Below are 17,223 nucleotides of genomic sequence, written 5' to 3'. Positions count from 1 at the left end.
ACAGGTTCCTATTGAACCATCTCACTTCAAACCCCTTGACTTCCCTGATGCTCAACAGGATTTAACTTCCTTATGCAATGCCTTTCATCATGTCATTGCTTTGCCAGGTGAATCCCTAGGTTCTACAGACCTCATTCACCACCACATTCCCCTTCGTGATGGCTCTCAACCTTGCTATATTCCGGCTTATAGACTGCCGCACAGTAAGCGCAAGATTGTGGACAAGCTCATTGCAGACATGCTTGCCCAGGATATCATAGAACCGTCTATTTCCGAGTGGAACTTTCCCCTATTTGTTGTTCCAAACCAGATGGTACATTTTGCCCTGTTGTTGATTTTAGAGAGCTTAACAAAATCACTGTCCCCGAAAGGACGCCCATTCCCGTTCTCCAGGAAATCCTACATTCTGTTGGTCAGAATAACACTGTCTTTTCAACTTTAGACCTAATGTCAGGATATTTTCAAATTCCTCTTGCTCCAGAAAGCAAACCTCTAACAGCCTAACAGTCATTTTCAATTCAAACGTTTGGCTATGGGTCTCACCTCTGCTCCTTCTGTCTTTACACGGCTTATGTATACCGTACTTGATGGCTTAATTGGTGAAAATGTCTTCATGTATTTGGATGACATCATAATAGCTTCCAAATCCGTACCCGACCACATTCACACCCTTCAACAAGTCTTTTCTCGTCTTGCAGATGCCAACCTTAAACTTAAACTCAGCAAATGCTCCTTTCTTAAGAAAGAAATTCGTTTTCTTGGACATGTACTAACTTCTGATGGCATTCTTACGGTTCCTGATAAAGTCAAAGCTGTTGCTGACTTCCCTCGTCCAACGGACCTTGAGCACCTTCGCTCCTTCCTTGGTCTTTCAGGTTATTACCGTAGGTACATCCGCAATTATTAAAAAATTGCAGCCCCTCTTACTTCACTACTAAAGAATGCCCTTACCACTGCTCCTGTCTTAGCCTTTCCTAACTATGACTTACCCTTTATTCTCTACACCGATGCCTCATTCCAAGGTCTTGGTGCTGTCCTCATGCAAGAACAAGACACACACCTTCGCCCTATTGCCTTTACCAGCAGACTCCTTAACAAAGCTGAACGGAACTATTCTGTCACAGAAATTGAAGCTCTTGCTGTAATATATGCACTTAGACATTTTAAGGAAATCATTCTAGGCTATCCTGTCACAGTCCATACAGACCACCAGGCACTTCTTCAACTTTTCAGAGGCAAGAACTTGTCCGGGAAACTTGCTCACTGGTTCTTGACTATCCAAGAATTCAGTCCCACCTTCTCATTTGTGCGTGGATCAGCAAACCATGTTGCAGACGCACTTTCTAGAAATGTTGCTGTTATCAATACCCTCCCTCAGCCAGTCACTCTTACTCATGCGCGTATACAAGCAGCTCAAAGATCCGACCCAATGTGGAAACATGTGATATTCTCTCTCGAGTCAGGAGATACATCTGATCTTACAGACTTACCTACCTCCTTGAACCACTTCAAACTTGTCAATGACGTTCTTTATCACGAAACCACACTTTCCAACAAGCATGAACCAAACAGACTTGTACAACAACTCGTAGTTCTTTCTGACTTAATTCCTGAAGTTCTGTTCCTTTTACATGATTCTCCACTTGCTGCACATCCAGGAAATGACAAATGCGTAACACAGGCCAGACTTCAGTACTTTTGGCTTACGATGAGAAAGGATATCCATAACCACATTGACGCCTGTCATTCATGTGCTAGCCATAAAGGTCATATTCAGAGTAAAGTTCCAATATTGACATACCCAATCCCTAGCAAACCCTTTGATATGGTTGCAATTGACCTTCTCAAATTACCACTCACTTCTAGTGGAAACCAATACCTGTTTGTGTGTATGGATCATTTTTTCAGATTTTGCATACTTGCACCTATCCCAGACAAGACTGCGACAATAATTGCAAAGACATTCATTGACAAAGTTCTTTGCCCCTTCACTACTCCCAAAGTTCTTCTCTCTGACAATGGCACGGAATTCAACAATGAGATTCTTTCCAATATTTGCAAGTCCTTTCAAATCACAAAATGTAATATTGTTGCATACCACTCCAGTTCAAATGGCCTTGTTGAACGGCAAAACAGAAAGATTCTCAATGTTCTCCGACACCTCGCTTCTGATCTCCATCTCTCCTGGGATCACCATGTCCCTATGATTCAGTCTTGCCTTAACAGTGCCATCAATAGGTCCATATCAAAGTCACCTCAATTTGTCATTTTTGGTTCCGACAAGCGACTCCCATATGACCTCCTTGCTTCAGAAATAGGTCCCATTTACAACCTTGATGATTTTGTTAAGGTTTCACTTTCAAATTTCAGCTCTCTCTTCAAGAGAATTACTCAGTCTCTTTCTCTCGCTAAAGACGAGATGGCCCGTCTTCACAATAAAAATGCTAGAGAATCTACCATTGCAATAGGTGACATTGTATATGCCCAGAACCATTCTCCATCTTCCAAGCTTTCACCAAAATTCCTTGGTCCTTTCTGTGTCCTCACACTAGAACCTACAAACAAAGTCAAACTAAAACACTTGCATTCAGACACAGAATCCATCATGCACCTGGACACCCTTAAGCTTTTCTCTCGAGGTGTAGACTGTGACAATGACACTCCGACTCCCACAGAACCCCTTCCTCCCTCCCCTCCCATTTCAACATCCCCTGTCTCCCACCCATATAATCTTCGCAACCGTCATACTTCTTGAACTTTCAATCCCTATAGCTGCCAAAAATGTTCTCCACTACCTTCCTTTAATAAATTAATGTTCCATGTATGTTCTCCATGTATATATATATAATGTTCATATGCCAACATGTACTAATTGCATTTATATCTACTTGTATTCTTTGTAAGTCGCTGGGGCCAGCTTCTTTCACGTGGCCGAGCGTTTATTGTATGCATGTATTGGTTAGAAATTAGACTACATGTAGAATTAGATTAATGCGTAGTTTCTGTGTATGTGTGTGCGTGCGTGCTTTAGCGTGAGTTCCAGAGTTCTAGAAGTCGTTGTACTTGTTAATTAATTGTCATATAAATTGTAATGCGAAAGTTGAGTGAATGGGATATAGATCATCTTTACAGTCAAATTAAGTTGTTGTGTAACTGAAGGTGTATGAATGTAAAATTTCTGTGTGCAAGTGATTAATTGAAAAAAGTAGATAAAATAAAATTTAGCAACTGTTTTGGATAGGATCCCGAGTGCTTTGTCACGCACGACGCCAGATTTTTGTGTGAGCTCGTTCTGTACGCATCAGTGCATTTCCGTGACTGTGTGAAGAGTGGAAAGACGAAGTGTACCTTACTCGTACAATAATATTAACTTTAAGAACACGAAGTGTTTCTTTACTCCTTTATTGTACCAAAACAATAGGAGAGAGTGAGTGGTTCGAGGTAAAGGTGGGACTTCGTCAAGGATGTGTTATGTTGCCCTGGCTGTTCAACTTATACATGGATGGGGTAGTGCGAGAGGTAAATGCAAGGGTAATGGGTCAGGGATTGGAGATGGTTAAAGAAAATGGAGAAAAGTGGGAGGTGAGCCAGCTGTTGTTTGCGGATGACACTGCGCCTGTGGCAGGATCAGAGGAGGGATTGAGGAAGTTGGTGACAGAGTTTGAGAGAGTGTGTGATAGAAGAAAGCTGAAGATAAATGTGGGTAAAAGTAAGGTGATGAGATGTACAAGGGGTGAAAGCGACAGTAGTCTGGAAGTGAGCATTAAGGGAAAGCGACTGGAGGAAGTGGATAGTTTTAGATACTTGGGTGCAAATGTGACAGGAAAAGGTGGAGTGAAGGTGGAGGTAGAATGTAGATTGAGAGAAGTGAGTAAATGCCTTGGTGGATTAAAAATTGTAATGAGGAATAGACTTTTGGGAATGGATGCTGAGAGGAGACTATATGAAGGAGTGATTGTGCCAACAGCACTGTATGGAGCAGAAACATGGAACATAAGAGAGGAAGAGAGAAGGAGTTTGAATGTGTTTGAGATGAGGTGTCTGAGAAGTATGATGGGGGTTACTAGGCTGGATAGTGAGAAATGAGGAGGTGAGGAGGAGAACAGGGGTGGAAAGGGGGTTGGGAGATAGGGTTGATGAAAGAGTATTAGGATGGTTTGGACACATGGAAAGAATGAGTGAAGAAAGACTAGTAAAAGAGGTATGGAAGGCAGATGTGGAGGGAGTGAAGATGAGGGGATGTCCTAGGATGAGGTGGATGGATGGGGTGAAGGGGGCTTTGGGGAAGAGGGGAATGTCTATTGAGGAAGGACGGGAGAGGACAGAAGACGGGTGAATGGAGAATGGTTGTATATGGATGATGATGTGATGCATGAGGTGGAATGGGCAGGGGGATGAGGTAGTATGCGTGAGCAAATTTGACACAGCCCAAAGGGATTTCTCCCCATCTTCTCCTTTATGCATGGGGGGGGGGGGGGTCGTCGATTTAATGAAGCGACCTTGTTGTGGATGTGACCCAGGGCAGTGGACAAGGTGCATGGATGACCCATCATCCAAGAGGTGCTAAGATGAGAGGGAGGGTGGAGGGGTGTGGAGTGTATTCAGGGATGGAATGGGTGGGAATGATTTTATGCCTTTTCCTTTTAGCTACCTCCCTTGTAAGGGGGAAAAAGCCTTGGTATATGTATGTATGTATAATGGAAATGCAAACAGTTCAGCCTTTCAAAGGGTCTTTATAAAATTAGATTACTTCAATAACTCTAATGTAATTATCTAAATGTCACCTCAAGTTTCACTATGTGGAAAATTTAGAGCCCCACACTGGCCGGTAATGGTCCTTGGACCCTAACACAGGCTTCTTGGGGAAGAAACTTTTGTGTTGTCTGTGTTGTATTAGTGTGTAACTTTTTCCATGTCACCAATTGAAAGTTGATGGAAGGGGAGTTGTCACCTCTCCTTGTGTGAAAAAGTCCAAGAAACACAGTTATGGTTTATAAAGATCTTAGGATCAGTCTAGAAGCCAAGTATCAGCCCTAACTTTAAGGTTGTGTATTCTGATGGAGGTGAAGGAGGTCACAAGTTTTGAAAATTGGGCAGCTTTGCAGTCCATTTTGCAGGACCATGAAATGCAACCATCGATCACTGGTCCAAAGGGTAGGAGGAAAAAACAAGAGTATATTTCTCTAATGTTTCAGATTGAAGTCCTTCAGGGAGATTACAGAAGGATTTATGCAGAAGCTGAGAGAAGTAGGGGAAGTGGTGAGGGATAGAGTTTATGTAAAAGAATGGGAATGTTTAATGGAGGAAGTGACAAGTGTTTAATGGTATATGGGATAAGGAGGATGGGAGGGAATAGAAGGGAGGGTAGTGAATGGTGACTGAAGGTGAAGATGTCAGCATATGTGGATTGGTTGCAAGGTAGGGAAGCAGAATATATATATATATATATAGAGGGAGGCAAAGAGGAAAGTAGATATTAGAGTAGGAGTTTGACAGAGAGTTCTGATAAAAATAATCCTATTTGCCTCCTTTATCTTGTTTTGTTTCTATTATTTTTCTTTGTACCTCTCATATGTTTCTCTCATTCTACTTTACAACCAGTCTGTGAATACTTGCTTATCTTCTACCTTCTTCACTTCATCATCCCACTACTCACTAACCTTCCTTCTATTCCCTCCCATTCTCCTTGTTCCACATACTATCTTTGCAAACCTTGTTACTCCCTCTTTGAAACATGCCCATTCCTCCTCCACTCCCACCTCTACTCTATCCTTCACCACCACCTCCCACACTTCTCTCAGCTTCTTATACTCCTGCTCTTTTTTATTCTCAATTAAACAGGTTACTCTACCTACCTTCTACCCTTTTCCACTTTCTCCACCTATCCCCCATTCTCAACTTACCATTAATGCCTTATCCACCCTTCCATCCACCACCCTCTCCCATGTGTACTTATGCTTAAATTTCTTCCTAAACACTGTTAGCTAACAACTCTCTAAACACATCATCAATTCTCCACTATGATTTTTACCTGGCATGCCACACTTCCCAACCACTTGTCTATTGGTTCATCCCAAAACTCTCTAAGCACTGTAAATCTATTCAAAAAGCCTCTCTTTCCTCTGCATTCTTCTCACTACCAGACTCATGTGTTTACAAAGATCCACATATCCCTTTCCTTTTTCACCTTCATCCACATTAACTTATGTAATTTCCTTCCACTCCACCACACACTTACATATCTCTTTACTTAATAGTAGACTAATAAAACAAGACTATATAATCATTACAAGTCATCATTGTCTGCTGTGATGTATGGATATACAGAGTAAAAACTCAAGTATTGCAGTACTACAAAAGGAAAACTTTACCTGCCAATTCTTGAACAGTTTTCTTAGTATGAAAAACAGGTGCTACATCTTTGTTTTCTTTGTCATAATGTAGACTTGTTTCAATAATGGAATCCTCAGAACTGGATAAGTCCATCTGACGTCTCTGGAAGAGAACATCCCCTCTCTTGGTCTTGCGATTCTCTGCATATTTCACTGCTCGAACAGCACGAGAATTTTCTGATGACTGGAACTGGATGGTCCTCTTCTTGTATCTACTGGGTATAATAATTTCCATGATAATTATAATTCATTCATATATTTCAACAATCATTCAAAATACTGACCCAAAGAGAACATTGGTAAAGATTAATCAGAGGTGATTTTGATAAAGTTTCTGTACAGTCAGTACCATGAGGTACTGACTGCACATATTTTATGCAATACTTTTGGGACTTTGGTGATAGCCATATGAACCCACCATCACCATATTATAACTGAACAATCTCATGGGACCAATGATGGGTACAAGTCTGTCTGTCTGTCTGTCTGTGTGTGTGTGTGTGTGTGTGTGTGTGTGTGTGTCTTGCAAGTCAGGCAGCTCAGCTGTCCATTTTCAAAACCCATTCATGTGGATAAAGGTGAGAGAATAGTGAAGAGAGGAAATAAGGGAGGCTTTTTGGATAAATTTAACCTCTTCAATATGAGTTAAATTCTTGCGCGCACAGCATCGGATGCCAATGTATGATGCGTCCCACTACTTGCACTATAAAATGTAAAGTCACAGCTGTGTTACTCATTCTCTTTCACTGAGTAATAATACACAGAAAATATGATCACACCAGTTCACAGAATTCAGGGGTCATTCAGCTACAACTGATGATGATATGGTTTAATGTCACAAACTTCCCTCTATCAGAGGGCTAGGATGGTACCCCTCATAGAGGAGTTTGTAATGTGGAATTTGATGAACCATGCCCTTGGTTCAATTTCGCCAGAGGCAGGATTCAAACTGTCATCCCCTCGACCTTTGCCGCAAGTAACGACACCCTAACCCGCTCAGCCAGCAAGCTTCCTTCAGCTACAAAATAAATATAATGAAGATGTCAATCCTGGCATTCTCATATATCCTCTCACACCTCATGCCTGTCCTCATATCGAAGAGGTTAACCACTTCAGTACGGGACTTAAATCTCGCGGGCAGCAGCCAATGCCAGCCGTATGACGTAACGAAATAATATTCGCATCATAAAATATAGTCGCCGCTTATATCGATCGTTCTCTCTTTCACCCGCGAATTTTGAAAACCACAGAGAATGGGATTCAGGGCGCATTTGGGAGAATGTAAAAACACAGGGGCGACTACAATAAATATAATCAAGACGCCGATATGGCAGCGTCGCGAATCCACTTGCTCCTCATGACGCCTACGTGTGCGGCACCGTATGGAAAGGGTTAAACAAGTGCATAGAGGGTTTAGGGAGAAATGTCAATGTAGTGGTATTGGCAGATTTCAATGGTCAGTCATGGCCTCGCCTTTTGGGGCCCTCTCTTTGCTCTGTTGTACTGTAGTGCTGACCTCCTAGTGCTATATGTACATAGTTCCAATTATGCATACTTAAGAAACAGCACACACCAGTTTCATCATTTAAAGGCCATATTTGTCAAAATCCTCTATCAAACTGTTATCAACCCTGATTTGGGCTCCATTCTTGTCCATATAGATCCATTCCAAGTTTCCTATCAACCAGAATATGCCCTCAGTACCTTGCATGCTGCATATTTTTTAAAGTGCTACAGAACTGAGCTTCATACAGTTCATGCTTTTCTTGAAGCTATGAAACTCCTCTACACTACAGTCCAATCGAATGCCAAAACTGGATGTCAACATCGTTGACACCAACCCTGATGACTTCTAGCATTACAGGGATAAATTTTTAGAGGTAGCAATAGAAAATAATAATTTTGTAAATTATAATACATCTATGTAATATACTATTCTTGGCAGAAATCAATAAAAGAAAAAGTTGCTAAAAGCTATACATAAAAGTGGGTCTCACTAATTGCCGAACAAAACCGATAAAAGCCGAACAAACCAACAAAACCCAAAACAAGGATGGTTTTTGCTCAAATGCACACTTCTATATACAGTAAACTTGCGCTTATCCGAACGCGTTTTAACCGAATATTTTCTCAATACGGTAGCCATCACTTTAACCGAACATTCAAGCACCCCGCCGCCTCTTCCGCCACCCCTGCAAGCTTCACGAAGTGCTCACACGGTGGCAGCACACTCCATGTTTACACCTGATCAGCTGTTTGGCGGTACATACATTCGTGAGTCCTCTCGGTGACGATACAGTATCACAAGCTCTCCTTAAACATTTTCTCTTTATACTCTATAGAATATGTTTATGAACTATTATAAGCATTTCCATGTGTACGTTAAGTTTACAGGTACAAATATTGCAGCTGACATTACCGCATAAAACTCTACGGGAATGAAACAAAGTCGGATTAACCGAACATTTCGATTAATCGGACATTTCTAATCCCCCTTGGAGTTCGGATAAGTGGAAGTTTACTGTATATATGGTTGCATTATTTGAACTACTTTCTTTAAAATGTGTGATTTCCATGTAATATGATCAAAGAGAAGTTACGTTTTTATCCTCTGCTAAATTACCAACCACAGCTATGATTCGTCCAGCCATATACATCATCATTTAATTCTTGATACAAGTAAAAGAATGATCTCTAATCACGACCAGGTATTTAAATACGCCCCCCCAAAAAATGCCACCCTACAAATTTTCCTGCCAAACACAGTAAAAACATGCCAAAAATGCAAAATTTAGCATTAAAAACGCCAATCTGGCAACCCTGACGCTCAGTGATGATCTGCACTCGCAGAACATAGATGGCAGGCTAGCGGTAAATTTGTAACCACCAGTTGGTAACTTTGCAGAACCTAAAAACATAACTTCTCTTTGGTCAAATTATATGAAAATCACACATTTTAAAGAAAAGAGTTGAAATAATTCAACTATATGCAGTCTATTACACTAATAACACAATAGTAAGAAACTTAATAGAGTGAAGTTTGATCCATACCACCAATGATCATTGAGGACGGGCTGGATAAAAACGTAACTTCTCTTTGATCATATTACATGGAAATCACACATTTTAAAGAAAATAGTTCAAATAATGTGCATTTGAGCAAAAACCGTCTTGTTTGGGTTTTGTTGGTTTGTTCGGCTTTTATTGGTTTTGTTCGGTTTGTTCAGCAATTAGTGAGACCGCATAAAAGTAGGCACTTCAATTGTTTGAGATGCCAGCTTTGTTTTGGCTGATGTGGAGGTTGAAGAAATTAAAGTATATACCGGTATTCGTCTATTCTAACCTAACCTGCATTAAGTAATGCAGTACCTATAATTTTAAAGGTTGTTAGGGTCATTTTCAACCTCAGAATCTATCAAAACAAAGATAGTGTCTAAAGGAGTTGATGCAACTTCATTAGCTTGTGGATAGCTTTTAGCAAAATTTTCTGTTATTGATTTCCACCAAGAAAAATATTTATTACAATGATGTTTTATAGTTTACAAAATTAATTTAATTTTCTAACTTGTTATGTCACTGTGAATGGTTGCTCCAGGGGCTCGCAAGACGAGGAAATGTTGATGTTGTGTGCCTTGACTTTGCTAAGGCCTTCGACCGAGTTGATCATGGCATTCTATCACATAAACTCAAAGCTGTGGGAATTAAGGGAAAGATTGAGACATGGCTCCACAACTTTGTCAGAACAAGGACACAGGTGGTAGCTGTTGATGGCCACCAATCAGAAAAGTCAGCAGTTCTCAGTGGTGTACCGCAGGGCTCTGTGCTGGGCCCGCTACTTTTCTTGGTCCTAATGAACGACATAGGCCAAGCCATCGACAGCTCATTCTTGTCCTCCTTTGCAGATGACACCATCCTCAGCCATGAGGCCGACATCCAGGAATTGCAAGACAACCTGGACAAAATCTCAGAATGGGCTGAACGTAACAACATGCATTTCAATGAGAAGTTTGAAATTCTAAGATGTGGCCCAAATTCTGACCTAAAAAGTTCCACCACACTCCATACCAGAGGAGGCACAAATATATCCTCGAGTCCGGTTGTAAAGTGCCTTGGAATTCACCTCAATGAAGAGGCCACCTACAGAAACCACATCTTCAAAATTACTAGTAAAGCCAGACAAATGGCTGGATGGGTACTTAGGACCTTCAAATCAAGAGATGAACAGCTAATGTTATCACTCTGGAAGGCACTTATACAACCAGTACTCGACTATTGTAGCCAACTCTGGTCACCACACAAAAGGGCAGAAATACAGGAACTAGAGTCTGTCCAAAGGCATTTCACAAGGCAAATCAAAGGCATGCAGGGCCTCAATTATTGGGATCGCCTGAAAAAACTAGGGCTATACTCTCAACAAGGAAGAGAGAGATACCGGGCCATATATATGTGGAAAATACTGGAGAAACAGGTACCTGACCCTACTACATTGTCCCTACTAGAAATACACAATAGCAGAAATGGTCGCATGTGTGAAAAGAAAACACTGCCTACATCTGCCCCAGAAAGAATCAGGACCCTATTGGCCTCCAGCTTCCAGAATCTTCAATAGCCTACCAAAACATATAAGAGACAAAAAAACTGCCCAGTCACAAACTTTAAAGAACACCTAGATAAATATCTGAAGCAACTGGCAGACGAGCTCATTGCAGGGCAGCCTCAAATTCCATCCCAGACCAGATCAACCTACAAAAAGGAGATTCCCGGACTGGAAGTAGCGGTGGACCACCACAGCTATGAGTAGCTAGGTCAATATGAAAATGGAATTCCTGATATTTGAGCTGAAGTAGTTCTCATGGGATGGAAAAAGTCACTATGAGTATAATGCAATTTGATTTATCCATCTAGCTGTCCTAGTTCTCGAGATATTGCATTTTGAATGGAATTAAATCGGGCCTATTTTGTCCGAGGAAATCGGGCCGAAACGTGCGGTCTGACTGATCGCCGATCAAACGTAAACAATGACGGTTTTTACTGACAGGCACAATTTTATATAAAAAATTAGCATATGGTTGCATTATTTGACCTATATTCTATAAGATGTGTGATTTCTATGTAATTTGATCATATAATTACGTTTTTATCCTCTGCAAAATTACCCACCACAGCTACGAATACCGTAAAATTACATGAAAATCACACATTTTAAAGAAAATAATTTGAATAATTCAATTATATGCAAGGTATTACGCTAATAACCCAATAGTAACAAACTTAATAGTGTAGTTTGATCCATACCACCAGTGATCATAGATAGCGGGCAGGACGAATCGTAGCTGTGGTCCGTAATATTACGGAGGATGAAAACGTAACTTCTCTTCGATCAAATTACATGAAAATCACACATTTTAAAGGAAATATTTAAAATAATTCAACTATACATCTATTACACTAATAACATAATAGTAAGAAACTTAATAGAGTGAAGTTTGGTCCATATCACCAGTGATAGATAAGATGGCGGGATGGATGTTGATGTTGTTATCCGATAATCCGACCCGATAGAAAAAAACAATAATTTAAACAACCTATTTCTCAGCTCTACCGTAACATACTGACTTTATTTTGGTATTAGAATAATCCACGATACTAGTAGTTTTGGTTCATTATGGTCAGTTGCCCGCATGATAAATTTGTTAGCTCATTTTTTACGTTGAAACATATACCAATTTTTGATCTACTGCTGAATGCAGGCCGCCATGTTTATCTAATGTTTTTATTGACCGACATGTAACTGATGATGTGAATGTTTGAAATTTATTACGATCGTAGTAAATACACTCACACAACATTTTTATTAATTAAATTTCCCGCGGTATGTAAATTTGGCCGTTTGAACGGCGTGCGCATAAAATGACGCGCTATTGTGCTCGTCATCGACGGTGGCGCCTCTGGTGGTGTTTGACCTACCTACTATGAGGAAGACCCTCTGAATTCTAAGTAAACTAAGTATATTGTGTAAGTCAAATGTGCACTTCCAAAAAATACCATTACAGGTAACACATTACCTAAATGCAAGTTAGGTTAGACCAATTCATCATACTATAAAGTATAATAATTTATTCTATTTCCAATTTATTTTAATTTAGCTATCAAAACAAGCACTTGTCCATTATTGATTTCCCCCCAAGAAAAACATACACTATGTTGAAGTATTATAACTTACAAAATTAATATTTCAGTTTCTTATGGTATATCGCATAGGTGTGCACTTCTTAAATTGACCCTCCTTTTTATTAACAAGCAGCCCCACAGCCACACTCCTTTCTATAGTATTATGTTATCATAGTAACCTGTAGCTGGAGGGCCTACTTGAAAGTTTGCACAAAAACAAATAGCACTGTAATTTGCTAAAATCCCAGAATCACGCAAACACTGACATTTAAACAGTATGAAACTTATATCCAATGGCTCCTGTCCTAACCTAACGTACCATAACCATTCCATAGATTCGAACGAATAAATAATGCAAAAAAATGAAACATGTTTGCATGGTACTAGAGTAGAAATTGTTACTTAACCTTTACACAACTAACATAAAGTTGAAGAAAAGTGCAGATTTATATATATATATATAATCATATAAGATATATATAATGATAATCAGTCAAAACGTGCAAGAATTTCATTGAAAGATCATTTTATGATGCAGTTAAGTTTATACACTTACGAAATAAATAATTGGTTGCATTAATGTTACTACTCTCTAAACTATGTATGGCATATAAACAACTTCATTTTGCTTTGTAGTTAATATAAAGGAAAAAATACCTATTAAATGCCATATTCAAACTGCTAGGTTTCTTTCGTCACTTCCCACTTCTTGAATCCTACGGTTTCACAGCGATTGTTGTTATGATTTAAACTGACCAATAGTAGCATTATCAAAATATGACGTACTAGATGCGCACTTTTAATGTTACTTCAGACCAAAATCTAAAATTCATGCAACCTTTTCGCAGAATGTTATATGATACACACACTTCAAGGAAAGGAAAAATGAATAATCTAGAGAGTGTAGAGAATCAAAAGTGGTTTATAATAATATAAATGGATTTATTTCAGGATTAAATGAGATTAAGATTACTTGTCGGAAGCAAATTGTAGAGACAAAATTAAGGGGTCCACTATCACCTAATATTGTTGGAAATGGATTATATAATCACTGGCTTAGAAACAGAGAGGAAAACGGGGTGGAGGAGTTATGTTCTTGACTAAGAAAAACTTTAATTAATGTGATGAAGGTTACAAATGGAGGGAACAGTGTGGAAATTATCACGATAAGAGTTTATTATAATGACATGTAAAAGAGTGTTCGTGGTGATTTATGTGTCTCCAAAAACGGGTTCTTGGATAAACATTACTCTAAAATGTTACGAGGTACAAGGATTCTATTAAACTGGGTGCTGAAAGATGGAGGAAAACAGTGGCGTAGCTAATCGGGGCGGGCGGTCCGCCCCTAGCGGCACTTTTAATTAAAGGGGCGACACTGTAGGCTACCTTACCTACCTTTGTCTACCTTTGTCCGATTTCATCTTGACCGATTCAGCTAACGTGGACGTCCGCTGTACTCAGGCAGCTCCTCCTCTCTCAGTCACAGGTCAGTGATTGGAGGAAGTTGTTATTGGAGCTGGTGTATCCCGGTGTAGGTGGTTGGTCCATAATTCTGGCCAGCCACTTATCCAGTTTGTTTTTGAAACTCTCTGGTGAAGTGCCTGTCTGGTTTCGCAATTTCTGTGGGACAGAGTTGAAGAGGCGCGCCTAAATATAGGTGAAGCTGTGGTGTACTATGTTCTTCACCCTTTGTGACGTCCCCTCAGTTCTCCTCACATAGCACAGGCGACCTCTTCTTGGGTGGTAGTTCACCTTCAGGCCCACATTTGGTACCAGATGCTCCAGAATCTTCCAGACATATATAATTATGTATCTTTCGCGTCTTCGCTGGAGAGAGTAGAGTCCCAGCTGTTGCAGTCTTTCCTAGTAGTTGCACTGTTGCAATCCCTCAATTTTATTTGTAAAAGTACGCTGTACAGCTTTTAGCTTGATTATGTCTCCTGTCTTGAAGTGAGACCAGAGTTGGCAACAGTGCTCAAGTTTTGGGAGTACTAATGCTTTCCAGAGCGTCAGCATACATGTTTTGTTTCTAGTCTGGAATGTCCGGAGTATCCAGCCTGAGAGGTTCCTGGCGGTGTCAGAGATCTCATTGATGTGGTGAGAGAAAGTCATGTCGCTGCTCATATGTACCCCAAGGTCTTTGACATGGGCTTTCCCTGCTATGATTTGAGAGTCGACTTTGTAGTTGGTCGAGCTTTTCAATTCTTGTACGGGGCCATATTGTAGCAGCTCAATTTTATCTCCGTCATGTTGTTATTTTTTGCCCAGGTTAATATCCTGCTTAGGTCTTCCTGTAGTAGCGTTGCATCTTCCTCTGTCTGGATCTCCATGGCTATCCTGGTGTCATCAGCAAAGGACGTAGCATGAGAGTGTTGTAGGTGGGCCCAAGACAGAGCCCTGAGGAACGCCACTTAATACGTTACTGGGCTTAGATAGCATTCCTTTGACAGTTACTTGTTGTAATCGGTTTGAGAGGAAACTGTGTAGCCACTTTCCTAGTTTCCCGTAGATGCCGTGTTTTCTCAGTTTGTGGAGGACAATACCATGGTCTACCTTGCCAAAGGCTTTAGCGAAGTCCAGGTAGATTACATCGGTATTGCTGCCTTATTGGGTGTTCTCTAGTACAGTTTCATAGTGTAGTAACAACTGAGAGAGGTAGGAGCGACCCTTTCTAAAACCATGTTGGCCAGCATTGAAGGCATTTATGGATTCCATGTAGGTTACCATTTTGTCACGTATAATTTTTTCCATAATTTTGATGAGGAGAGATGTTAGTGATACAGGTCTGTATTTTTTAGCAAGGCCTTTACTACCTCCTTTGTGGATGGGTGTTACAATTCCCAGCTTTAGGGCAGGTGGTATGGTACCAGAACTCAGAGATTTGGACCACAGTAGCTGGAGAGGCTTTGCCAGTTCTTCTTTACAGTTTTTAAGTAATAGAGCATGGAAGCCGTCTGGTCCTGCCGCTGAGTTTGGCCTTATGCTGTCAATGGCTTTGATTATGTCCCCGGTCGTCACCACTATGCTTGATAGGAAGGTTTTTCCAGCTCTAGATTCTCCGAAGAATTCATCAGGATCTGTTAGCTTTTTGTTTCCGTCTGGACGGCTGTATACATTATTGTATTGTTCACTGATGATATCCGCCATTTTTGTGGGGTCGTTTTCTAGTTCGCCATTTCCTTTCATTAGGGGGCCTATTGGTGAGAAACTTTTCAGCTTCTTTTTGGCATAAGAGAAGAAGAAATTTGTATACTTACTTGGTTTACTTGGTGGAGTTTCGAGGGCAGTCCTCACAGCCATAGTGGTCTACCGCTGCTGCCAGTCCTGCTGTCCCTCCTCGCAAGGGCCAGTTGGTCTGGTATTGTGTTTGAAGAAAACATAATGATGGCGGTGTAGCCTGGCACTGGGGGCTCATCTGGCACCTTTCGTAGGAAGCTGTCCAATGCATGTTTGAAGTTGTCCACCGCAGAGCATTTGGTTTTCTCTCTCACCTCTTTAGGGAGGGCGTTGAAGATTTTTGGACCCTCGTGACCTTGGCTGGGTGCCAGTAGGCTCTTTAACCTTCCCGAGGCTCTTGGTGGGAGAGTTTGTCTCTCACACTTATGCCCATGCCTTACACTGTGGTACGGCTTGATTGTTGAGGGCGTGGGGTCCGGAACAAGGCCTTCTAGGATTTTCTATGTATAAATGGCCATATATCTTTCCTCCTTTGTTGGGAGTAGAGACCCAGTGCTCCCAGGCGATCCCAACAGTTGAGATCTTTCATCCCTTTGATGTGCCTGGTGTAGTTCCTTTGGAGAGCTTCAAGCTTCTGGATGTCTCCGCGCTTGTGTGACGACCAGAGTTGGCTACAGTAGTCCAGGATTGGTTGGATAAGCGCCTTCCAGAGGATAAGCATTACTTTTACCTCTCTTGAGGAGAAAGTCCTTAGCACCCAGCTGGCCATCCCTCCTGCTCTTTTCACTGACTGCGTGATGTGGTGTTGGAAAGTGGCGTCATTTCTTAGGTGGATGCCCAGGCATTTTACACGGGTTTTGGGTGTGATTTTTATACCTTTTTTCATGTGCAGTTCAGTGTTGTCTTTGATGCTTTGGTTTGTGCCATATCTCAAGACCTCAAACTTCTCTTCGTTGAATTGCATGTTGCTGTCATTGGCCCATGCATGCACTGTGTTGAGATCGTCTTGTAGATGGTGCACGTCCCCCCTTTCCCGCACTGCACGGCTGATGTGAGTATCATCGGCAAAAGACAGGAGGGTTGAGTCCACTCTCTTGTTTATATCATTCATATGAATAAAGAACAGGTGGGGGCCGAGGACAGAGCCTTGTGGTACTCCGCTTATTACCGTACTATCAATTGACTTCACACCATCGACTGCTACTGTTTGTGCACGGTCTGTCAGGAAGTTGTGAAGCCATACTCCTAGCTTCCCTGAGATTCCTAGATCTCTTGCCTTGTGGAGGAGGACACCGTGGTCCACCTTGCCGAAGGCTTTTGCGAAGTCTAGAAATACTACGTCAACATTCTTCCCTTCTGACAGGTTCCGTAGTAGCCTGTCATAGTGTGCCAGCAGGTTTGAGAGGCAGGACCGACCTTTTCTGAAACCATGATGATTCTCTTTGATGAGTTTTTTCACTTCAAGGTGTGTGAACAGTTTATC

At 41.1% G+C, this 17,223-nt stretch overlaps 1 protein-coding gene across 3 annotated transcripts in view; it reads right to left on the bottom strand.

Annotated features, from left to right (window-relative positions):
* LOC143021950 (uncharacterized) overlaps positions 1-13,350 on the bottom strand; it is a 62,309-nt gene extending 48,959 nt beyond the window's left edge. For 2 of the 3 annotated variants that reach the window (XM_076179866.1, XM_076179864.1), the window contains exons 1-2: positions 13,221-13,350; positions 6,372-6,607 (exon numbers count right to left, since the gene is read on the bottom strand). In XM_076179866.1, coding sequence (XP_076035981.1) covers positions 6,372-6,607; positions 13,221-13,234 — 250 coding nt within the window. In that variant the 5' untranslated portion in view covers positions 13,235-13,350. The remainder of the gene's footprint in view (positions 1-6,371; positions 6,608-13,220) is intronic. The other variant, XM_076179865.1, reaches the window with a different exon arrangement.
* Between the last annotated feature and the right edge of the window lie 3,873 nt (positions 13,351-17,223).

The sequence above is a fragment of the Oratosquilla oratoria genome, chromosome 43, assembly GCF_046742065.1.
Source record: "Oratosquilla oratoria isolate Oo_2021 chromosome 43, ASM4674206v1, whole genome shotgun sequence".
NCBI lineage: Eukaryota > Metazoa > Arthropoda > Malacostraca > Stomatopoda > Squillidae > Oratosquilla > Oratosquilla oratoria.
The sequence above is the reverse complement of the archived record's forward strand: the minus strand, read 5'-3'. Positions and strand labels throughout refer to the sequence as shown.